General features: G+C 55.2%; 1 protein-coding gene across 4 annotated transcripts in view; it reads right to left on the bottom strand.

Moving 5' to 3' along the window:
- Positions 1-522: 522 nt before the first annotated feature.
- The window catches only part of TSPAN9 (tetraspanin 9), a 204931-nt gene continuing 181307 nt past the window's right edge, over positions 523-24146 (bottom strand). For all 4 annotated transcript variants that reach the window (XM_017546058.2, XM_037744825.1, XM_037744827.1 and 1 more), the window contains 6 exons: positions 5906-6097; positions 5463-5537; positions 4060-4161; positions 3258-3389; positions 2768-2851; positions 523-1168 (listed from right to left, as the gene is read on the bottom strand). In XM_017546058.2, the coding sequence (XP_017401547.1) occupies positions 1097-1168; positions 2768-2851; positions 3258-3389; positions 4060-4161; positions 5463-5537; positions 5906-6097 (657 nt within the window). In that variant the 3' untranslated portion in view covers positions 523-1096. The remainder of the gene's footprint in view (positions 1169-2767; positions 2852-3257; positions 3390-4059; positions 4162-5462; positions 5538-5905; positions 6098-24146) is intronic.

Raw genomic sequence — 24146 nt, 5'->3', positions numbered from 1 at the left:
AGCAGGAATGTCTGTGAAATAACTGGGGTATGCAGAACCTGTTGTGGGAACACCCACATGGGGTGGAAGGGGAAGCTTCCCGTGCCAGCAGAGAGCGGGAGGAAGGAAGAAAGAAAACACCAACAACTGCTCATCAGTGAAAGTCTAAGGACCTCACTAGCTCTGCCACCTTCCTGGCTAAGTGTTTCCCAGCGCCATGGGACCCCCTGCCCTGGCCTTCCTGGCTCGCTCAGTGAGCAAATGCCACCCCCGTGCAGTGGCGCCTCGAGCCTGCTTCATGCTCCACCCGCCTCTTCCAGGCTCCCGTCCTCGGACACCAGGCCTGGTGAGGTCCTGCATCCTGTCCACACCCCCTCCTTCCCACGCGCTCTGAGGACACTGGCACGCCCCATCCGAGAGCCTCCTGGGTGTCGCATGGTGGTCTGTCCTGATTGAGACTGGACAGATGTCCTCTCTTCCCACCCATCCCTCACCCTCAGGGAAAAAAATTCAAACCATTAAAGAAATCAACACAGTAAAAAGTTACAAATCAGAAATCTAACCCTAAACTTATCTGAGAGATAATATTCCTGAATAATCATAGAGTAAAATAAAATAAAAAAGTTACATTGTAAGGTATAAAAAGCCTGGGCGAGATGCTCCAGGGGCCTTGGCCAGAGGCTGGCAGACCCCCACCCCGCCAAGTGCCCCGTGGTGACCACGGACGCAGCAGCCCCCGCTGGGACGGTATCTCCATGGGGGGGGCACTCTGCTCCCCACCCCATGTGGGGACAAAATGTCAGTGTGAGGAAGGGCAGGGGCAGAAGCCCATCAGTGCTGGGGAGGGTTCCTCCTGAGCGCACCCCAGCCCACCCTGTCGTCTTTGGCAAATACGCAGATGCAGATGCAGGAATCCAGGTGCCCCAAGCCCCAGGCCTCCGTGTGCCTCCTCCTCCCACCGAGAAGTCCGAGGCTGAGGCAGGGTAGGTGGGGTGGGGCAGGCTGGGGTGGGTGGGTGCAGAGGTCACATCTGGAGAGTGCAGGCAGGCAACACAAAGCTCAATCCTCTTCCCTCCACAGGGCAGCGGGGTGGGGCAGGCACTCCCGGCCAGCCTGCTCATGCGTCGTACTTCTTACCAGTCCGGTGGATGTGCTGGAAGAGGGTCATGGAGAAGGCCATGCCCAGGATCTGAAAGACACAGGGAAGGGCCTGAGGTGGGAGCTGCAGTAGGCTGGACCTGACCTCGGCCCCAAGACGCTTGGGAGGTCACAGAGCACCTAGAGCAAGTGGGGGCGACGACTGGCGTGCCAGGAAATGCTTATGGAATGAAGAAAACGGTGAACACAGGTCACCCTGGAGCGCTTGCTCGAGGCCACATGCAGGTGAACTCTGGCTCAGTCTCTTGGGGCTGTTTGAACAGAAGCCATCAGACCTCTGCAAGACGCACAAGCATGCCCACTCAGAGGGGCGCTGAGAGCACAGAATGCATAAGGACCTGGCCCCAAGTGGGGACTCACAGGAGCTAAGGTGGAGAGTGGGAGGTGGCAGGGATCACTCAAGACTCATGCCAGCCGGGCGCGGTGGTGCATGCCTGTAGTCCCAGCTACTCAGGAGGCTGAGGTGGGAGTATCGCTTGAGCCCAGGAGTTCTGGGCTATAGTGCGCTGTGCTGCTCGGGTGTCCGCACCAAGTTCTGCATCAAAATGGTGACCACCCGGGAGTGGGGGACCACCAGGTTGCCCAAGGAGGGGTGGACCGGCCCAGGTCGGAAACGGAGCAGGTCAAAACTCCCATGCTGATCAGCAGTGGGACTGCACCTGTGAACAGCCACTGCACTCCAGCCTGGGCAACATAGCAAGACCCCACCTCTTAAAAAAAAGAAAGAAAGAAAGAAAAAAATAAAAAAGACTCATGCCAGCCAGGCACGGTGGCACTTTAGGAGGCCAAGGTGGGAGGATGGCTTGAGATCAGCCTGGGCAACAGAGGGAGACCCCGTCTTGATTTTTTTAAAAAAGTATTTTTAATTATTCAGGTGTGATGATGTATATGCCTGTAGTCCCAAATACCTGGAAGGCTGAAGAGGGACGACTGCCCAAGCCCAGGAGTTTGAGGCCACAGTGAGCTATGATGGCACCACTGCACTCCAGCCCCGGCAACAAAGTGAGACCCTGTCTCTTAAAAAAAAAAAAAAAAAAAAAACAAAAAAAAAAAAAAAAAAAGACTCCTGCCAGGCCACTCCTGTCTGGTTGTGGAATTCATGGTGCAATGTCTTGGCAGCAACAGGGCTGTCTTACCAATGCTGTATGCTCAGGACAATGTCACTACTTGTTCATGTCCCTCCACTCCTGAATCCTGAAGGGAGCCAGGGACCCAGAGGAGTGCAGGAGGCAGAAGGAAGCCTGCTGGGGTCTCAGTCACCACAGATAGTGTGCCACAGGCACAAGCTGTAAACACGGTGACAGGGGGACACCTTGTGTGCCTTGCGTGGCTTTCTGGGCTCAAGGTTTGGGCAGAACTGGGGGAACCCACGGGGGATGACTACAGCTTCAATATCCCAGCCCAGGCCTGGCCACAGGCAGCCCTAAGCACATTCTCAGTGCTAAGTACACGCTTGCTCTCACATCAAAGCTCTGTGAAAATGGCGCAGGCACAGCTGCCAAGCTTGAAATGCTGTGATGAATTCCAGACCCTCCGCCGTGTACCAACAGCGCCTTCACTGGTCTGTGCTTCCTTCCCTCCACGCTGAGGCCCGCAGGGAGGGCTCAGCTCCAGGGGCTGCCCCTCTTACCTGCGTGATGAGTATGCACATCCCCACCGTGCCCAGCACGTGCTTGTTGTCGTGGAACCACATCTTCACCTTCTCGTAGCAGCCCTGGGGAGCAAGGCCCACGAGGTTAGGGCCCCAGCCCAAGCGTGCACTCCCTGCAGCCCGGCCCCCACCTCACTCTCTCCCTCACCCACCTCGTCCTTGCTCTTACCTCCCAGCCCTCCCTGGCCTCAGCCCTGTCCCCCTCCCTTGGTGCAGCCTCTGCCCCACCTGCAAGGCCAGCTGTGCAGCCTCAGACCCCATTCAACCCCTCACCCTCTGACTCTCCTAACTGTGGGGCCAACCCTCCCCCATTTTTCCACCTGCCTTTTGGCTTTATTTTGGTAAGTCCCTACCCCACCCCACATTCGGCCAACCTCTTAGTGTCCTGGGCCCGGCCTCCCCACATCTCCTCGTGTCAGGGCACCCACACACGGGCTCTTGGACCCAAGCAGCCCACCCCCAGCCTCACCGTTCTCCACACAGGAGTGGTGGCGTTGCGCCCACAGCCCTGGGAGTTCTCCATGCAGCAGCGGTCAGGGACCGTATTCTCCCCCAGCACTGGGTACCAGTCAGTGTAGTCGGTGACACCGCAGCATCGCATCTAGCCCGCAGGAATGGAAGGGGCGATCAGACATGCAGGGGCCTGCCCCTTCCTCTCCAGGGTCTTCCCCTGCTCAGGCAAACTCCAGCCCCCCAAAAGTGGCCACCTGGAGTTAAGGGAGGAGACAAGGGCCTGCTTCTTTCCCCTTCTTTGGGCTTCAGCTGGGCCCACTGGGGAAGTGAGTGAGCACTCCTTCCTGGAGACCGAGCGGGAGACGGCAGTGCAGCCTGTGCCTGCCCACTCTGCTCTTTCTGTAAATCTTTCCAAGCTGGCTGTCACTCAGCCCCCTGCTGGCCCTTCCCCAGGGCCTAAATGGGCACATCTGGGAGTATGGACTTGTTTTCCTCTTTGAGCCAGAGCCTCCTCACCTAAGCCAAGCCCTGTCAGGGAGGCAAATCTGTTGCTAAAATAAATTCGGTCATTCATCCCGAAGCTCAACCACAGCACTCCTAGGCCTGTCCCTCCTGTGTCCTCATCCCCCTCTGGCTGCACCTTGCCATACCACATCTAACTTGGCAGTTCAGGCAAATGCCCCCGTGGGTACCACCTCACTCCCGGTTAAAATCCAGAAAGCACAGGCACCCGGCCAGGTCCCCTGGGAAGGCAGCTGGACGCACCGGGCATCACCCCTCCTCCCTGCTGGGCCCCACCGGCGTGGCTGAGCCCGCACCTCGGCCTGGATGATGTTCCAGGCGTTCTTCAGCCCCACGTTGTTCTCACTGTGGTACAGCAGCAGGCCTTCCTTCAGGTCCTTCTTGGCATTCTCGTTCACCTGCCAGGCGGAGGGACACAGCAGGACGGTTGGGACCAGCACGCAGCTCGTCTCTCAGGCCCACCTCAGGTCACCCAGGATGGTGGGTGACAGATGCGGAGGGGGTGGGAAGAAGGCAGGGGAGGCAGCTGGTCTGGAAGGCCTTGCCCATGGGGGTGGGGGGCTCTGCTGGTCCAAGAGAGGTGCAGGGGTAGGCATACACTCTCAGCTTCAGAACACAGCAGGCCTTGGTGCACCCACCACTTCCCGGCAGAGCTAAACTCAGGGCCAGCGTCATAACGCCCAGAGGCAAAAAACATGCCACGTGCCTCCCACTCCCCCATCCCAGGACCAGCCACACACACGGTCCACTCTGCCACCCCCATCCCCCCACAACACAGCTTCCCCACAGACTGCCCCTCTCAAAACACACCCTGGGAACTGCAGGGAAGAAGACAGGTCATGTGACCTCGCACCTCCCTGCCCACTGTTTTATGTGATACTGAAGAGCAGTATCTACTCCTGGGGCTGTTATAAGGATTAAGGGAAACAATTCTCATAAAAGGGCCAAGACAGGGAAATCTCTGGACATTGTCCTTTCTTCCCTTTCACAAGCGCAAAACTAAAAAATGCTTGTTTCGCATCCTAACGATGTCTCTAACTTTCAGTGTGGCTCAGGCAGCTACTTCAAGAATGAATCCTTACAGAGTTCTGGAGTGCATGGTACCAAAGGGCCTGCCACGCCCCGAGACACTGAAATCCCGGCCAGTCTCACTCGACTGCCTGGCCTGGCGAGGTTATAGGGGTCACCCACCACCCTCCTGAACCCAGGAGCAGCGCCCGTCCTCAAGGGCTCTAGCGCAGGAAGTGGAGCTTCCCTGAGCTGGCGGTCCTGCTCAGCCAGTGTCACCCAGAGAGTTCCTCCTTGTTTCTCGTGGGTTGCTCTCAAATCACCCAGCCCAACCAGCCGGTGAGGTCTGAATCCCTTCTCCAAGTAGCTTAGTTACTTCCAGTGACAGGGAGCTCACTAGCGCCAGAGGTAGCCCACCGCCATTTCTGGTCCTGCAGAGGATTCCACTCCCTGGGACGGTACAAAGTCAACTTCCCCACCCTCCAAACTTGTCTGCCCCACGCTGCCCTCATCAAGACCTTCCCTCTGGTCTTTCCTTGGTGGCTTTCCCAACCCTCGGTTCCATCCTCCTCTCTGCTCAGGTGCCTCTTGCCAGCACTCTTCCTCTGGCCAGAGAAGGGACCCTGGCCTGCTTGCCCCAACCCCAAGGCCTGTGACATTCCCTGTCCCCCTCCCATCTGGTCAGGCTTACCTTGTCCATGTAGACAAAGAAGAGGATGAGTAAGATCAGCTCTGCTAGGAGGATGACCAACAGGACGATGAAAAACTGGAAAGGAAAGGCCTAGGCATGGGTAGGTGGTCACGGGCACGGCTGAGGACAAGGAGAATGTGGGAGGCAGGGACAGGTGAGGCTTCCCAGGCCTGGGAGAGGCCAGCTCCTCCCAAGGAAACCCAGATAGCTACAACAGGGACACAAAGGAGCTGAACTCACCAGGAAGTGGGAGGGGCAACTAGGGGCATCCATAACCAATCATGAAGAGGAGGGGTGTGGTCGGGCCTGGAACATTCTAGAAGCAGGTTCCCTGGGCTTAAGTTGGACATCCAGGTGGCTGATGTTCCAGGCTTTGCCTGTCCCGGGGGCCCAAGTACAAGGAGATCGGGAGTTGGAGGGGCTGGGATTCGAACACAACTTACGCTGAGGAGGAGGCACTTGTTTTCCTTGATGGCCCCCAGGCAGCCAAGGAAGCCTGTTACCATGACAATGGTGCCTATGGCGATGACCAGGTTGGCTGCAGACAGCGAGGGGAAGCTGGGGGAGAAGGTGGCAAAGTTGCCTTGGGACACGGAGAGCCAGATGCCTACTCCAAGCAGCCCACAGCCACAGAGCTGGAGAGGAAGGAAAGCCTGTTAGCCCGGCACTGCTCTCACAATCCCCCACGGACCTGGGAACACTGCAGTCCCCACCCCGAGCTCTGAGACACAGACAAGGTCAGAACCCACAAGGTGGGAACCGGGCTACCAGCGGGCATGGCCGCAGACCCAAAGCACGTCGGCTGTGTGACCCAGACAGTCCCCTTGCCGCTCTGTGCCTCAGTCTACCCACGTGACCTCCACAGGCCTCCCAGATCACTCTGAGGATCGATTAAACCACACAGAGGCAAAAGTGTGTAACAAATACATGGAAGGTACTGGGCACACGTGAGCGGCTGAGGTTACTCCGTGTGATGGAGAAGAATCTCTCACACCAGGTGAGAGAGGAGCACTGGGGCCGGGAAAGCAAGAAAGACTTCATCTCTAGAGGTAGGAAGGGACCCTTGGAATCGGGTTTCTCAGAGCCAGAATTTCCCAGTGGCTGTGTCCTGTTACTCTGGCCCAAAGGGCCATTTGTCTACTGGAGTCTGAAGAACAATTTCCCACCGGTAGAGAAAGAAGGCATTGGTCAGCTGGCCAGGGACCTGGCCAGTATGCGGGACATGGGAATCCCTGGCTGCCCTCGCCATCCATCCAATAAGCCAGCCTGGGATGGATCGCCTGAGGTCAGGAGTTTGAGAACAGCCTGACCAACACGGTATAACCCTGTCTCTAGTAAAAATACAAAAATTAGCTGGGCGTGGTGGCATGAGCCTGTAGTTCTAGCTACTTGGAAGGCTCAGGCAGGAGAATTGCTTGAACCTGGCAGATGGAGGCTGCAGTGAGCCGAGACTGTGCCACTGTACTCTAGCCTGGGTGACAAAGCGACACTGTCTCAAAATAAATAAATAAATAAAACAAAATAAAGCTGGCCTCCAGCATGATCCGCCCCAAAATCGAAAAAGTGGCTCTCTCCCCAGCAGCACTCCTGGGGCTGCTGGCGCCGCCAACTCCACCTGGGAAAGCCTCTGTTTCACTGGCTGCAAATCTCCACATCTGCCTTATTTTATGCTCAATATAGCTGGCACTCCCCACTCCCTCCGCCAGCTCAGGAGAAGTTTGCCGAGTCTGAGGAGTCAATCAATCAGTCAAACAGTATTTACTGAGTGCCTACAGCATGCAGTGTGCCATGCCAGAAAAGCTATGACGACTTTAGAGACCTGTTTTCCAGGGGCCTCTGTTCTGGCTGGACGGGAGCAATAAAAGTGTAACATCTACCACTCCCAGGTGGGATGGACTGCTGCCCAATCAGTGCCACGGCCATTCAGAGGAGGCCATCACTCTCACAGTCACAGAAGCCCGTTGAAGGAGACAGTCCCTAAAGGGTGGGTGGAGATGGGGCAGATGGAGGACGAGAACATCCCACGCCAGGTGAAGGTGCAGGGCGTAAGGGCTTCAGAGCCACAGACCCGAACAGGCTATCCCAGCTCCAGCTTAATCTGGTGGTGTGAGCTTGCAAACCTCTCGTATGCAGAGTGAGAATATCATCCCCTTCCTATTGGAGTGTTGTGAGAATCAGAATGACGTAAACTACGTGAAGTGGGTGGCCAGTTCCGGGCACTGCTTGCTGGAAAGGCTTCCTGGGCAGCCCTTCCATGCCAGGGCCTGTGCTGACTGTGCTCACTCCAGGAATCAGCCCAGCCCCTGCCCTCAAGCTGCTCTGGCTGCTGGGAGGAAACAGGCTCAGGGCTGAGACAAGGTCGCCCGCCATCAGGCAGGGTAGTGATGCCCACGGGAAGGCGAGAGGAGGGGACAGATGCTTCCCTGAGGAAGGGCATCTCCTTCACTTATTCCTCCACAAACCCAAGCGAACACCTGCATACTCAGTCCCAGGCCCTTCTCCAAGCTGGGAGACGGCGTATACCTCACTAGCAAAGACCCTGCCTTCACGAAGAATAGGGTCTTACAGGAGATACCGACCTTACGTAAGCAACAAATAGCATAACTTCAGCTGCTGACATGTGCCGCGAAGAAAAACAAGGCTAGGTAAACAGCCAGAAAATAACTGAGGAGTGGGTGGGCAGGGAAGGCATCTTAGAAGAGGTGGTATTTAAACAAAAACCCAAATAAACATTCTTCCCCCAGATAGTTATGCCACTATCTGGGGGAAGAATGTTCCAGACAGAGGGAACAGCAGGTGCCAAAGCCCCGAAGTGGGAAGGAGCCTGGCCAGCCAAGGAGGAGCACGCTGGCTGTGTGGCACAACAGTGAGTGAGGTGACACATGGCAGGAGACAAAACAGGCAGGGTGGCTGGGGGCCAGGCCAGCTGGAACCTCGCAGGTAAAGGAAACGTGCAGGTGGCCTCAGTATGATGGGAAGGCCCCAGAGCTGGAGAGTGACATGATCTGATAGAGGTTTTCAGCAGATCACTTTGGCTGCTGTTTGGAGGACAGACCGCGGGAGGGCTGGGGGGAGGCCAGGGGAGCAACTGGGAGGCAGCTGTGATTAGGTGGGAGCTGGGGCGACTCACAGCAGGAGGCTACGGAGGATCGGTGAGAATGGTCCAATTTGAGACGTGCTGAAGGTGGCACTGACAGGCCTTGCCGGGCTTTGAAGAATCAGTAGGATTTTGATAAATGAGAAAGCAGAAAGGTGGTCCACACTGTGCATAAAGAAAAATGTGGGGACAGACACCTCCATGTATTACTAATGAAGAGACAGCGCAAGGAGCTGGAGGGGGGTCCAAATGAGGTACGCCCGGCAGCGGCCCAGGTCCTCCACACTGTGGAGAGTGGTCCTGCGCCTTCTGTCCCCTGGCACAGCCCCACATGGAACCAGGTCAGGGCTCCCAAGGAATGAGCACACTCAGACCCACAGCATCAGCCCAACTGGGCCATCACAAAGCTTCGCCGGGGAACGCGGGGGCTAGCCCTGCTACAGCCACCAGGTGGCGCTCCAAGCTGGTTCAGAAGCTCTGGGTTCGCCAGTGACGGCTCCAACTTTCATCCAAATAGTCACTCTGACTTTTCTTCAATCTGGTCAGTTTCTATGCTGCCGTCTCAATTTTTCTTTCATTAATCATACCGTGGAGAATTTATGATCTTCATGCTGAAGATTTATGGCTCTAAAAGCCAGATCCTGGAATGAGTAAGCAGAAACCCCGCTGCCACAGGCACTTGTGGCAGGAGGAATTGCAGGGTGCCCCCACCCACTGCAGCTGGAGACACACAGGACCCCAGGGCTCAGAGCCTGGACCCTCCCCGGACCTGGAAGAGTTCTCAGAGTACACCTTTCTCCTGAAGCCATTTCCCACTGTGGGTGTGCCTGCAGGGAGGGGGACCCCTTCTGAGCCCCTCTCCCCACTTCCCTCGTGGGGGAAGGGCTGGGATGCTCAGGAGCCTCTACGTAGGAAAACCTCTAAGGTCAGAAACTCCCAGGACCTGGTCACCTCTCTTCAAACTGGTTCTCTGACTTTGCACTCCACATCCTTTGATTTGGTCTTGCCAGAGCCACTCGGAAGCCTCCTTCTACCTCTTAGGGAACACATCTGGTGCCCTGTCCCCAAATCTGTTTCCCTTCCCATTTCCTGTCCAAAGTCCTACAGGGCCCAGGCCAGGCCCCAAGTAAGATCTGTGTGCCCTGCCCTTCAGCGGGGGCAGTCTGGACCTGAAGTTTTCCGCTCCAAGCCCTCAAACCTGTTCCCGCCTCCATCACAGCCCCCTCACCCAGCTCCACACATGGTGCACGTCTGCCAAGCGAGGAGGCCCGCGCATCAGAGTGTGGTGCCATGCACATCCCCACTGCCACGCTCCCATCCCCCGAGCACTCCTGCCGAGATGAGCCCTCTGCTCCCATCTTCTGATGGCCCAGCACTAACAGAGTCTCCAGGCAGGAAAACACAAAGGTCATGCCTGGATTTTCCAGAAAGCTAAGGTGGAACATGGAAGTCCCCAGTCACACTGCCAGGATGGGACAATATATTGGTTTCTGGCATTCGGTGCAGAGGCCTGTACAACCACCCAGGAGACAGGCACCAGGACAACTCACCTTCGCCCTGGGTCCCATGTCCAGTAGCCCCCACTGCCCTCCCTGCCCCTGGCCTCTGGTTTCCAGCCCAGCCTGCACAGAGCTGCCTGATTCCTTTTCCTACAAAGCCTCTCTCATCATGAGCACCCTGGTGTGATCTTAAGATTCTTTAGCTCTCAGAAGCCCAATTTCCTTTAAAATTCGGGATTTGGACAAGATCATTTCTCAGGTCCCTCCAGCGCAGTCTTAGCTGAGCCTGAGACACGATGCCCCCAGCCCCCGGCCCAGCGGTTCCCAGTTAGGAGCAATTCTGCTCCCAGGGAACATGCGGCATGTCTGGGGACATTTTTGGTCGCCACAACTTGGCGGGGGCTGCTCCTGGCATCTGGTGAGTAGAGGCCAGGGATGCTGCTAAACACCCTACAGCTCACAGGACAGCCCACACAGTCAAGAACTGTCCGGCCCCAATTGTCAACAGAGTTTGAGAAACCCTGCCCCCCATGCCAGGCACCCACTCTTGGGCTGTCAACACCATGAGAACAGCCATTGGAGAAAGAGCCTGGTGTGTTCCCTCCAGCGGTGGGGAAGCAAGAGCCAATGACAAGGATGTCCCCAAGGTGCTGGGGATATTCCAGCTGGTGAGTTGGGGAGAGCCGGCCCAGGCAGTTATGAGGCCAGGGAGGGAGCAAGGGCAGGAGGGAGGAGGTGACAGCAGAAACAGGCTGGCCACGGTGTCTTGGCAAGCCAGGCCTGCCCTGAACAGGCAGGAGGGTGGGAAGACAGGGAGCTGACCTCTGAAGCCAGTGCAGCGGGCAGGGAGAGGGTGCAACAGGAGCGGGGGAAGGAGGCACAGGGCAGGGGAGCCACTCCTGGTGGAGGGAGCCCAGCACAGGAAGGAGGCAAGGCCAGTCCGTGGTGGCACAGCCAAAGCTCAAAGCCGGAGAGCTTAGCTGGTGGCATTCGGGAAAATTCCCTTCCAAAATCAGAGGGTTGTCTCAGCTGAGATGACTGAGCTATAATCTAGCCCACGATGGGACAATCTGGGGCGAGGCAGGGTGACTCAGGGGATTGGGCCCCGGGCAATGCTGGCACCAACCTGCAGGAGGTCACCAGCTACTCCCGGTGTGGTCTGGTGTCATCCTCTGACCAAGAGCGGGCCCAGGGGCCAGCCTGAGTACCAAGCCTCCCCTGCCCCTTCCCCAACCAAACGCATTTCAAAATAACTCCAAATCAGGGCTACAAACAAATCCACATCTAAATTTGTGAAGATGAATCCCATCCTTACATTTGCCAATGGCCTCCTTGAGGGCCAGGATTTGGGCCTGTCGTTTTTGTGGTTAAATCCACAGAGCCTACAGTGGGGCCTCACTCCTGGCAATGCTTTCAAGTCCCACAGGGTGATCCGGCCTGGGCCCTGCCCTGACTCCAGAGGAGGAAGAAGGTGCAGGCCCCCCGCACAGAGAAGAGCCCTAAGTCATTGGGCTGTGTCAGGATCGTCCTTGTCAACAGAGGCCCATCCAAAACACACACAGCAGGTAAACTGAGGCCCGGTCAGGCTATGGCAGTGCAGTGAGCCCACACTCCAGCCTCGCCTCATTTGTTAAGTCTTGTAGTTAGTTCATATCCCCATGGCGTCTTCCTTGTCTTCAGTTTGAACCATGTAGACTGGTTTAAATACATGCTTCTGCCATGTGTTATTATGTATATTTCATGCAGGCATCCTATTTCTCTGAGGGTGGGGGACACAATTCCCCCTTCAAACTTCCCCCTTCCTGAGCTTCTCCGCCCACTTCCATGCTGCTTAGAACCCAGGGACAGCCACTGCCCATATCCTTCACGGCTGCCATCAGTTTTCCACTGGTGGGAGTGGCCCCTCCCCAGGGATGACTCCTCACCAGCACCGGGCCCAAGCAGGACATGTGGGACTTCCCAGGCTTCTGTGCAGACTTGCTGCCCACCCTCACTGAAAACACATGCATTTCCAGGATGCGGGCTTGGGTCTTACCCATTTTTCATCCACTGTAGGGCCCAGAACATGCCTGGATTACTAGATAAAGATTTGCTGGAGAAAGGAATAAATGAATGAACGATGGGGGTGGACAGAGGGGCCTGAGCAGGCCACAGCTGGGGAACAGGACCAGATCCAGACATGCAAACCCTCCTGAAAAGGCAGCCCCATGTGCACCCCGTCTTCCCCACTCCTGGAACCCCCAGTGTCCGCGGGTGGCTCCCACCTCTTCTGTCTCATTTTAATCCCCACAGCCTCATGTGTCCGCAGAGCCCCACAAGGCTGGGCTCCTGGCATCGGATGTCACTGGTGGCCCCCAACCTGGCCCCCTGGCCCCCTCATCCACTGTTTGCTTGCAGGAGAATCTCAAATGCTAGGACTCAGTTCTCCCTAATGTTTCTAAGAGCCAAGGCCAGGCCCAGCATTTAATGGCATTTAATAAATTAGCAGACGTGGAGAATTTTTTAAAAAGAAAAAAACCCAAAACAGCTTTAATTTCGCAGCCTGACATGCCGGCTGGTAATGAACCTGCCTGGCTCTGGAAGAAGCCGACCTGCCAAGAACTTCATCATGGGGAGCAGAGACAATACATCAGTGCCAGGAGTGCAGCCGCTGCTTTGTAGTTCAGACACCCCTTGCCTCCAAGGGCCCCCGCAGCTCATTCATTCTCACAGCCATAAAGGGAGGGGCGGGAGGGGGAGGGGAGGAGAGAGCGAGCCAATGATGCCTCCAATTCTGCACAGAGAGAAATAAAGGGACAGAGTCACAGACATCTTTGCCAAAGTCACCCAGAATGCAGGAGGACCACAGCTCGGGAGGCAGCCACACGGGGTATCCCAGGGTCCCCATGCTCACCACAATGCACTCCATTCCTTTTTTTTTTTTTTAAACATAACTCTAATCAGGCAAGAATTCTTTCTTGTTAATGCAAGAACCTACCTCCTCCTGTGGCTAACATGCATCAATCCTAGTTTTGCCCAAGAAGCCCAAGAACAAGTAAAACAGGCCTGTCTCAAACTGAAAGTTAGACTCCAGTTATGGCAGGACCAGCTCTTCCCCTCCTATGTTCTGAGCTCTATGCTTCTAGCAATTCAGCCTGAGCCCCCATTGGCTTGAGTGGCAGCCACAGCACAGTTTAGTCTCACACTGAGCCTGTGCCCAACTTCAAGCCAGATGGCATGATTCCTCGGTCATCACTGCTGGACCCCACATTTTCTCTCAAAGCCTCCGATTCACCTTCACACCTCCACTCTGCAGCCCCTAATCTCACCAACTTACCTAGGTGTCAGGGAGATCACGCTCCTATTTTTGTGCCTAATTTTCCTCCAAATAAACATTACATAAAGTATTTGCATTTCTACAACCTAGTTACATTTTGATTATACCACAATGGGGTTATTCTCCACATAATACAGTTCTAGGAGAGCATGGCTACACATGGCCAAACCTCAGGGACATCGTGCTGGGGAGCTGGGGGTCTCGGGTTATAAAGCTCCTGAATTATGTTTCAAGAGTGCCAATTCTCTTCAGCCAACTTTGTAACTCTTCCCCAGTCGACCAAAGCCCCTAGCAGCTGAACGTGAGTCCTGTTACAATACCTACGCCCCTTGCCATCGAAAACCCCAAAGTGTACATTGGTGTGGAAGAGCCCATGACGAAGGAGATTCTACCTGAGACTTTGGGGACAGCCCCCTGCCACCCTGCAGGGAGTTCAGGGCCCTGGGTGGGGGGATAAATGCCCAGTCACCAGCAGTCCTGGTCCCCAGTTGCACAAAGGGCTTGGTGTCCTCTGGCCCCTGGCTGGGGCAGAGTTGGCTCTGTGGAAGCACTACCCACCTGTTTGGGCTTCCTGGCCTGGCCTCAGTATGGGGGGCACCTGCCCTGCCTGGAGGCTCGCTCCAACCAAGGCATCTGTGAGACTCTAGGTTGGTACAGCCCTAGAGGCAGGGAAAACCTGTCTATCCCGGGCTTCAAAGACCAGAGCACAGGTGAGGGATGGCCAGTCCCCAACACAGTGATGCCTAGGCAGCAGGGACCAGAGACGGGGAGGGATGGGGCATCCACCACGTGCTGTCCTGACACACCCTGTTATAAGCCATGCCTCTTTCTGGGAGAAAGGCTCCAGGGTGATACAGGTCACTTTCCGCACCTCCACCTGCACCCTGTCCCCAGGCCACCTGACAGCAGGCCCCAGGTCCACCTTCTCAGGTGCCAGCGTCTCTCTACCTTGTGACTTCCTACCAGCATCCTTCTCACTTGTGACTCAGTGATCCCAAGCTCCTACCAGCCCGTGCAGCTCCTGCTCACTCTGGGCATGGGAGGATGTGGCCTCTAGGCTGTGAGCCTCTGCTGCAGACCATGGGCAGACCAAGTGAGAGGGCACAGCTGTTTCCCATCCCTATCAGGAACACACAGATGGCAGGCTGCAGCACCTACGGGACAGGCACGGGGAAGGAGCTCCCAAAAGGGAGGGGAAGACCCACTGGCCTTCTCCCTCCATGGGGAATTAGAAAAGGAGGTGGAGGCACATCCACAACTCCCTGGGGCCCCAGTGTGGGTCCGAAGCTTTCAGAAGGAACAAAGCCTAAGGAACGGCCCTCAGAAGGACCACAAAATGACATGTGGCCGGGATGCCAAAGAGCAGCAGATAATACAGAGCACCTGCCAGCCTTGTAAAGGAGGAGTGATCATTCACCAGTCCATAAACATTGATTCCCGCTGCTGCCGTAGCCCTACCAGGGCAGGCTGTGCACCCAGGGCACAACTACATTTTCTTCCCAATCAAGCCTGGCCTGGGCCTGGGCAGTGGGGCCAGGGGCTCTTCCCAGACCGAGGAGGCACAGTGTGACCACCAGAGGGGCTGCGAGCGGGTGTGGGGAAGAAGGGCCACAACGGGAGTGCCTGTGACTCAGTGATTGAAAGCTCTTGCCAGCCCGTACAGCTCCTCTCACTCTGGGCATGTGAGGATGTGGCCCCCAAACTGTAAGCCTCTGCAGACCCTGGGCAGACAAAGCGTTTCCCATCCCTATCAGGAACACACAGAGGGCAGGCTGCAGCACCTACAGGACAGGCACGGGGAAGGGGCTCCCAAGAAGGAGGCTGACAAACCAGTCATGGCCTCCACGGGAGGTTTCGGTTCTCTGAGCTAGTGGGAGGACTGCCCTTTGCTGGGAGAGTAGGGGGTAAGGGGGACCTTTAGACATGCCTTTTCCCCAAACTCTGGAACTCGTCAGCACTGGACAGAAGGCAGCATGGAACCTCAGGCCACCTACACCCAGTAACACTGCATGATGTGCAGGGCAGGCACTCTACTTTGGGCAGGAGTAGGGGAAGGACAGGTGGGTTTCATTACCTGCATGCCCAGAGCCACAGCTGCTCAGGGAGGAACCATGAGGAGGCAGCCTGCAGCCCCAGTGCATGGCACTGTCTCAACTCCCAAGGTCACTGTGAAGTGGAAGGGAAGGCACCAAGAACTCACAGTAGCTTGTCAGAGGGGTCTGGAGAAAGGATTTCCCAAACACCGGCATATATTTTCCTTCCTGCATTTGTTTTGTTTGTGCATCTGGGGAAAAAGGCATTTCTGACAGCATCAAAGCACGCGGTAATTGTGAAGCCAGGGCTGCTGTGGGAGGCAGGATGGGCTTAAGAAACCAAATTTCAAGGATGACAGTGTAACTGGCAGCCACCTGGACTTCCCAGAGAAGGCAGTACCATCGGCAGCCCAGACCTCAGGGCTTGTGGCCCAGGGGAGCGGAAGGTGCAGTGCAGCTCTGGCAAGCCCCTTGACCTTTCTGAGATGTTTCTGATAAAAGACAGAGAGAAGAGCACCTCCCCAGCACTCAGGGACATTGTGGGGATGAACAGCGTTCTGTCTGCCAAACACTTTGTGTTCCTCAGAATATCAACACTGTACAAGGCGTTATTACTCAAACTCCTCGGAAAACACAGGGAGAACAGGACAAGGATACCTTGAATTCCCATGACATCTTTCTGGGAAAGAGCTCCAATGATTTAGGAGTCTGTAACTCATCCTTCAGAATGGTGAAGGGGGTGGGGACTGTTCTCCCTGTTCTGGGAAAGGAGGTACCTCCAGATGTAAAGTCACACAGTGAAGACTTCATAACTGGGTGCCTCTCACTTGGCACAGCTGCCTCGGTTCCACCCACAGCAGGTCGGAGGCCCTTTCGGTAATGTAATGAGGGTGATCTTACACAGCTCTAGCTCAGCAAATAACACCATAATTACACAAATAGATATCAGGAAAGACTACCTGACAACCAGGACCATCTCTGGCCCCAACACAGCCACCCACACACGCTAGCTAGAGCCCTTCGACGTGGCCCACACGTGGTGCACCTTCTCTCTGGGGAGCCTGTGCCCACAGCCTGATTATGTATACTGCCAGCCGGGAGCCGTGTCCACCCACGCCAGGATTTTGGCATTTCTGACATGCTTTGTGAGGGACATGGGCCGGTTAAGTGCAGGCCTCTCTGCCAGAGATGGTCTCAGCACCAACTTAAGTGACAACCTGAGATCCCTCCCTGCCCTGTGCCAGGTTCTGCCCACTTCAGGGCTCTCCTGGTAGCACAGGAGACTGTAAGCCATCCTCTGTCTGCAACATGTGCATAGCAATTCAGGTTACTCCGTTGAAAGCTGCCTGCCTGTCCAGTTTCCCCAGACAAACATGTCCAGGTCAGGGAGCTCTCCGTGGTGCAGCTGCACCTGCTCCCAGCACCCACGGCCCGCCTCCCCTGCCCTTCCTCCCCACGCTCTGTGGCTGTGGATGAGTGCTGATCGTGCACCAGGGCTAGTCTGAGTGCTTTGCCTCTACGGCCTCATTGAATCCTCCGAACCCAATGGTATCGGTGTCCTCCCCATTTTACAGATGAGAGAACGCAAGCATAGTGAGGTTCAGTAATGAAGAAACCCAGGACATCTGACTCCAAAAACCACATTCTTACCCACCACCTCCTACTGCTGGGATTTGGGTCATCTGCCTGGCTCTCTCCCATGAAAGCCAGAAAGGGCACCACCCAGACATGCCCCTACTCTGAGGAAGGCAGGCTAGCTGCCATAGAGTATGCAGACGCAAGCCTCTGGGCCTGGAGCCCTCCTTGTAGCTGAGGAGGACGGGGTGGAAAAGCAGTGTTGTAACGACACTGGTGGGAATGGAGGCAGTCAAGCCAAGGAGAAAGCTGGCATTTATTGAGCCTATATCACACGCCAGGAACTGCGTCCCATCCTTTCCACAAAAGCCATACAGGGCAGTTACTATTATTTTCTCTGACTTTACAAAGGATCAAGGAGGTTGAGTATCTTGGCTAAGCTCACGCGTAGAGCTGACAGAGTTGGGATTTTAACCCAATTTGCTGCGACTCTTGTGATTATAACCTCTACCTGCCTCCTACAGACCTGAGAAAAATCTAAGATTTCATTTTATTAAACATGTTCAACAAATTTCCAGCCCAACCTGGGAAAGTGACACAGGCATGCCAAGAAGTGGAGGGGGCCAGGCACACAGCCCTGGTGGTGGGTAGGGTAAGGAGGGGTACCCGGCCACAGCAGGCAGGCGCAGCGGACTGCTGCACGGCGTGGAGGCGGTGGTCCTACTTTCCTGATTCTACCAGAGCTGTGAAAATTGCTGGCTACACCACTCTCCAAGAGGAAGCAAGGAGGAACAAAATAAACTGATCTGCAGCTCAGTGGACCTTTTTGCACTTGTATCTCCACAAAACAGGAGCTCATGGAAATAATAACAACGCATTGCCCTTTGTTTTCCGGAGGGCAATTTCATGCACAGTGTCTCTGCAAATGGTGATGACAGTCTTAAGCAGAGCTGTGAGCCCACTTTACAGATGAAGACGCCGGAGACCCTTGAAGTGGGGACCTTTTCCATGCGGTATCTGTAACTGACTGATGTAGTGAGCAGGGATGTTGAGAATTTCCTCATTTGACCCACAAGGATGTGGAGTTTCAGAGGAAAAGCACAGAAGCCACTGAAAGGCTTTGTGCGTTTCGGAAAAGAGTAACCTGCTAGTGGGACCCTGCCGCCAGGTGCTTACTCAGCAGGTGCCTCACACACAACTGCCCTGAGCCCAGCACCGCTCTGGCTTCTACAACACACAAGATCACGAAACAGGGTCCTAGCCTGGGAATACCGGAGCCAGCTGGACCAGCGCTACCAAGATGGAGAGGCGGCTGCAGTGTGATAGGGCACCGACCAGTGCTGGAGTGTGTGGGTCAGAGGCAGTCGTGGCTGGCTCTGGCCTTGGGTCCAGGTAGACCCAGTTAAAGTTCCAGGTTCCCTCATTTACCAGCCGGCAGGACCACAGAAAATGACTTTTTCTCTGGTACTTGTGTTTTAAATGGGAATCAATGGTACCTACCGCACAGAGTTGTAGTCAGGATTAAATGAGGTTCGTGAAAATAAACTTCCTAGCATGGCGCCTTGTACACAGCCATACATGAAAGCCATTATTAGTATTTACGGCCTGCAGCCGTCATTCTCCAGGTCATGGAGACCAGCCATGAGTCAGGAGCCTGTGGCGGAGAGGCAGGGAGGTCCTGCCAGTGCCTCCGCTGCCCTGGCTCCAGCTGGTGCACAGGGGCTGCTCCCGGGGCCTCCCGAGCCCAGTCCACCCAAGCCTGCAGCAGCGTCTGCCCAGATGGGACCTACTCCCTCTGCCATCCTGCCGGTCCCCAGCCACCCATCTCCGGGAGGCGGCTTGCTTTCCCGATTTGCAGGCGTGCTTTCTTTTGGCAGGGAGCTGCCGCCGTCTGTGCTCTGGACCATAAAACAAGTTTTCATCAATAAATTAAGATAAGCGGAAAGCCAGCTCCAGAGGAGGCGGGCTGAGGCGGGCTGGCGGGCGGGAAGCTGTTCTGTGACCCAGAAGGGGCCGAGGCAAATCCAAAGCAGGAGTAGGTTTCAGCCCCCTTCTCCGGGTCCTCTGTGCCCCATTCGACCCAGGCCTTTCAGAGAGGGGGAGGCTTGGGAGGTCACCTGCCTCCCTCCGGCCCCATTACATCCTCGAGGCGGGTGAGCCAAGTGTTACAATGACAAGTACAGTCAGGCTCTCAGCAACGCTCTGAGCCAAACTAATGGTCCCAAGTGCCGTGCTGGGTGAGCTAAATCACTCAGACACCTGCCTGCCCAATTACTACCCAATAAAAACTCTGCAAATAAAAATGCTCCTCTCATCGAGTCTCCTTGCTCTTCAGTGTAAACCCGGTTCGCACAAATGCATCTTCCACACCTCTACCTCGGGCCCTGCTCACAGCACATCCCTATACCTGAAAAGCCTTCCTTTTCCCTTTGCACTGTTCTCAGTGCAATCCAGAGCCATCGGGACCCATTTGAAGCCCCACCTCCTCCTCCAGGCTTGCAGTCCCCACTCACCCCACCAATACTCTGCAGTGGCTCGACTGTGGCGATCACGGCCCTCAGCGTGTTCTCCCACCTTATGAGTGCTGACCTTTGCCAGGTGCCTGTCCTGCCTACAAATCCTGCATGAGGATAGGAGCCTCCCTTTAGACCTCCCTGCACCATTCCCCAGTATCAAGCACAACACTGGGCACAGAGAGGCCCTGGTTCATAAACAGCCAAATAGGGATTGAAGGAGCCCACGTGAAGGAGGGAAACGGGAACGCTGAAGCAAAGGAAGTTTTCAGCTCAGCAACAGGAGTGCCTCCCCAGCCCCGTGCAGTGCCACCACCTCCTCCAGTCCCTCAGGCTCATACCAGCCAGAGCATATGGCAGGAGAAGGGCCATCTGTCCGTCCACCGCCACACATGGAGAGGTGTGCCTCTCCGCGTATGTTTATGAGTTAACAGACACGTAAGCCTTTACAGGTAGTGATGTCATGAAGCCCAAACAACACAACACACTGACTACGTGCTGCTGAATCGGCCAGGTCATCCTAGGCGTCACTCATGCCTCCAAGCCTTGGCTTTCCCACCCATAAAACTGAAGGTTGAAACTAATAATATCCAAAGCCCTTTCCAGCCCTAAGAGCCTATGACTGTGCTTCTACATAGTCCTCTCCCTGGCTGTATGAGACAGATAAGGCAACTGCTATTAGTCCACTTTACAGGTGAGCAGGCGGAGACCTCTGAAGCTAAGTGACTTGCCCACAGAGCTGGGAGGCTGGAACCCTAAGCGTGGCAGGAAATGATGTCTCGGTGCCACGTGAGCTGGGCCTCAGAAGTGCTGCCATTTACCGCTCGCTCCCTCGTGAGACGACATCACGATCAAACGCCCTGGTTACGGAAACCAGGGCTCGGAGATGCAACTTGCTCTGGATCCCGTTGTCAAGGTCTGATGCCAATTCACTGCCCGCCGAGGGAACTGACCATTTACATATACACAAACAGAGAGGGAGAAGACGGCAGCCTCAGGCCACAATGCCATTAAGTCAAGACTGCTAATCACAACCTAACCTGGATACAAGTCAGAATCAATTACTTCTGAGTCCCGCCGCTTTCCTCACCTGGAGTGAGTGGAGTTGTGTGAGGCCTCTGACCAAGTACAGGTGGGGGAGGCTCAGGTCGTGGCAGCTCTTTAGGCAGATCCCAGCAGGCCCTCCCTCCGCGCCTCCTACCCACACGGTAAGGATAAGCATTCCCACCACCAAGACCCGGAGGGGGAAAGATGCCGTTTCATAAAGGGCAAACGGCAGGGTGGAGGGATGCCCTAGATGACAAATAGTGAGCTGGCAAGAGGCACTGAGAACAAAGTTCAATGTACAGAACAGAAATATATTGAAAATAGCAAAAAGAAACAATTACTAGGCATTTTCGTATGAGATCTGAGGAACACGTTTGCTCTTGCTTTTGCTTATTCAACAGAAAAGAAAAGAAAACAGCAGCAGGCGGAGAGAGCCGAGGAGGGCACAGCGGAATGCAGACGCTTGCACTTTGCCACGCTGTGTCCCCTTTAGCTCTCAAAAGAGTGTTTTTTGAGATAGAGGCTGGCACGGGAGCCACAAGGAATAACACTGTAAGTGGAGGGATTTAGGGTGCTGCTTCCAGGTACCCCCAAAATAGGTACCCTCAAACAAGCAGGGAGCAGGGCCACTGCCATCCACTTGGCAGCTTTGCATCTCTGGAAGTAGAAATTATTCAAGAGAAAAAGAACCAGATTTTACTTGGAGATGGAACCTTAAGCTCCCTGGTACCAGCTGCTCAAGGGAGCTAGAGTCTGGCTTCTGTTCAGGAAACTCTGACCTCTGTTGCAAAAGCAAACCTCCAACGATGTGATATACATATTCTGCCCCTTCTGCAGAAAGCGGGTCACCAAGGCCCTGAAATGGGGATGCTCAGCCAGTGCCATCCAGGCCAGAGCAGAGCAGACCCATCCCTGGAGGAAGGGCAAGACCGTATCAGGAGCCTTCACAGTCACACAAAGCCTGGTGTCCTGTCTGCGGGCACGACGCTGTGGACACTGGACACACAGGACGTGGGTCAGCGTCTTACTCTTGCACCAGGTGCAGATGCCTCTCAGGGCTTCTTACCCAGTTCATCAGGAGGGTGAAGATCACGGCTTCCTGAACAGCGTGCCTGTGTTGCTTCTCAAATCACAAAATGCCCAAAACTCCTTGCTTGCCCTGAAAGGCAGGATCCCCACTTCCTGTGTGTCACACATGCCCTGAGTCACATCTTCTGAGGCACAGCATCTGTCCTAGTCCTTTGAACATGCTTCTCTGCCTGTGTCCCCTACTTTGGACATGCATTTCTCCATCTCTTCTTTCATCCGGGAGTCACAGCTGGGGCCTGGAGCCCGTGGGTGAGAGCACAGACTCTGGAGCCAAGGCCTAGGTTCCAAATCCCAGCTCTACCCACCCCTTGCCAGATGTAGCTCTGTCCTCCATGATTCCAAATCTTCATCTGTAAAATGGGAATCATAATGCTATCTCCTCCAAAACTGCATACGGTGCTTACCATGTTAGGCCCTTATTAACGATAAATAGGACAAAGCTTCTAAAGCTCTTAGAACAAGAATGCAGCCTAATGCAGAGTCAGTACTCACACAAGTTAACTACCACCGTCACCACTCTTAGCCTCCACATTTCACCCACCTCCGAATCCCGAGGCCACATCCCTGCAAGTCTCCTGCAGGCACCTCTTCCTTGCCACTCCCCCGACGTGGTTCCCAGTCTCAACCTGTGGCCGGAACACGGGGCAGGCATTCAGGTTGGTCACCCCATCTCCTCTCTATCACCACAATCCAATCACTCTGCCCAGAGGACATCACGCCTTCCAGACCCCAGAGGGCTCCTACGGCCCACGGCACATGGCTCGAGCTCCTCAGCATGGTGTTCCTTCAAGGCCTCGACAGGCTCATGTTTTCCACATTCTTTTGCAACTATACCTACAATCTAGAGTCCTCGTCCCTCTGGGAACACACCCCATGTCTTTGGGACTGATGCCTCCCCTCTGGGAATCCTCCAGCAGCCATGCCCTTCCCTCCACCCTCCACCACTCAGCAGTGCTAACATTTCCATGAAGGGCCCATGGCCTCCCCCCTCCCCAGCCCTCCACCTCTGTATTCCGGAAGCATCTGACTCTTCCTTCACCTAACATACTTTGCCCTGCAGATATTCACTCCGGTTGGACTTGCCCCAGCCAAGTCTTTGAAGGCAGGCCTGGGTCTTGCTCATTTTGCATCTCCTATGGTGCCTCGTGTAGAGTAGGCTCCCAAGAGATATTTTCTGAACTGAACTACGTTTTCATGTGAGCCCAACTCCCAGCAGCACAGGACGATGATGGTTCACCCTGTTCTGTGCAGCCCCAGCTGGATCCCTGGGGAAAAGGCTCCACTTATCCTGTCAAGGACCATAAAGGTCAAGCCCCATTCCTACGAATACCAGGTACCTCCAAATTCTTCACTAGCACAGAAATGGTGTCATATCCACTGGGAACAAATCCACATCCCCACCCCGAGGCATGTGACAACAGGGACTCCTGATGCACTTCGTCTGGGTATCTCATTCATGCCATCATCTTGCTTTCTTTCCATAGTCATTTATTAAGCACATACTATGCCAAAAACTATGCCCAGCACGGAACAGGATGTTGACGTGCTCTGAGGGACCGCCCCATCTGACTACTGTTGGGCGGGTGGCCAGCCCTGCCTGTGAGCTCCTGACTCCTGCAGCCACATTCCCCCTTGTTACTCTGCCTGGATGCCTGACAGGCATCTCACATGTTCTTAGGAGAAATCTTCCTGCTCAAGCTACAGAGAACCAAGTGATCTTCCATCCATCAGTGAGGTCTGCCAGCTCTGCCTCTGACCCCCACCTCCAGTTCACTCCTCTCTCCCCACCTCGCTACCCTGCTATCATCTTCTGTTTTCCCAGCAGCACTTCTTGCTCTTCCAAACCCATTCTCCACAGAGCAGCCAGGATGGTCCAAATTTCTCCAGTGGTTCAAATTTCTTGTTCAAATTTCTCCAGTGGTTTTTGCTCATATGTGGAAGAAATTCCTTCCCGTGGCCTACAAGACCTGGCCTCTGCCTTCCTCGCCACCTCTGTGCTGGGTTCCCACTCACTGGCCTCTGCTGGGTCCAAGGTCCATCATCTGTTTTGCATTTGGTGCTCCCTTTGTCTGGAACCTTAGGTAGTCACATGGCTGGCTCATACTTATCCTTCAAGTTTTCCTTGCTTCCTTTCTGTTTCTTGTGACAATCTGTTGGTACTTTAAGTGTTTATCATTGTCTGTCTTCCTTGCTAAACATGAACTCTGTAAGAGCAGAGATCCTGACTTGTTCCTCATGCACCCCTATGGTGATGCACTGTGCCAGGCACATGGTAAGGGCTCAGTAAATATTGGTGGAAGGAGGGAGGGAGGGAGGGATGCAAGGAGGGAGGGAGGGAGGAAGGAGGGAAGGAAGGAGGGGGAAAGGAAGGAAGGAAGGAGGGAGAGAGGGAAGAAAGTAAGGAAGGAAGGGAGACAGGGAGGGAGGGAAGGAGGGAGAGAGAGGGAGGGAGAGAGGGAGGGAAGGAGGAAGGGAGGAAGGGGGAAAGGAAGGAAGGACAGAGGGAGGGAAGGAG

The sequence above is a fragment of the Cebus imitator genome, unplaced genomic scaffold, assembly GCF_001604975.1.
Source record: "Cebus imitator isolate Cc_AM_T3 unplaced genomic scaffold, Cebus_imitator-1.0 Scaffold187, whole genome shotgun sequence".
NCBI classification, from domain to species: domain Eukaryota; kingdom Metazoa; phylum Chordata; class Mammalia; order Primates; family Cebidae; genus Cebus; species Cebus imitator.
The sequence above is the reverse complement of the archived record's forward strand: the minus strand, read 5'-3'. Positions and strand labels throughout refer to the sequence as shown.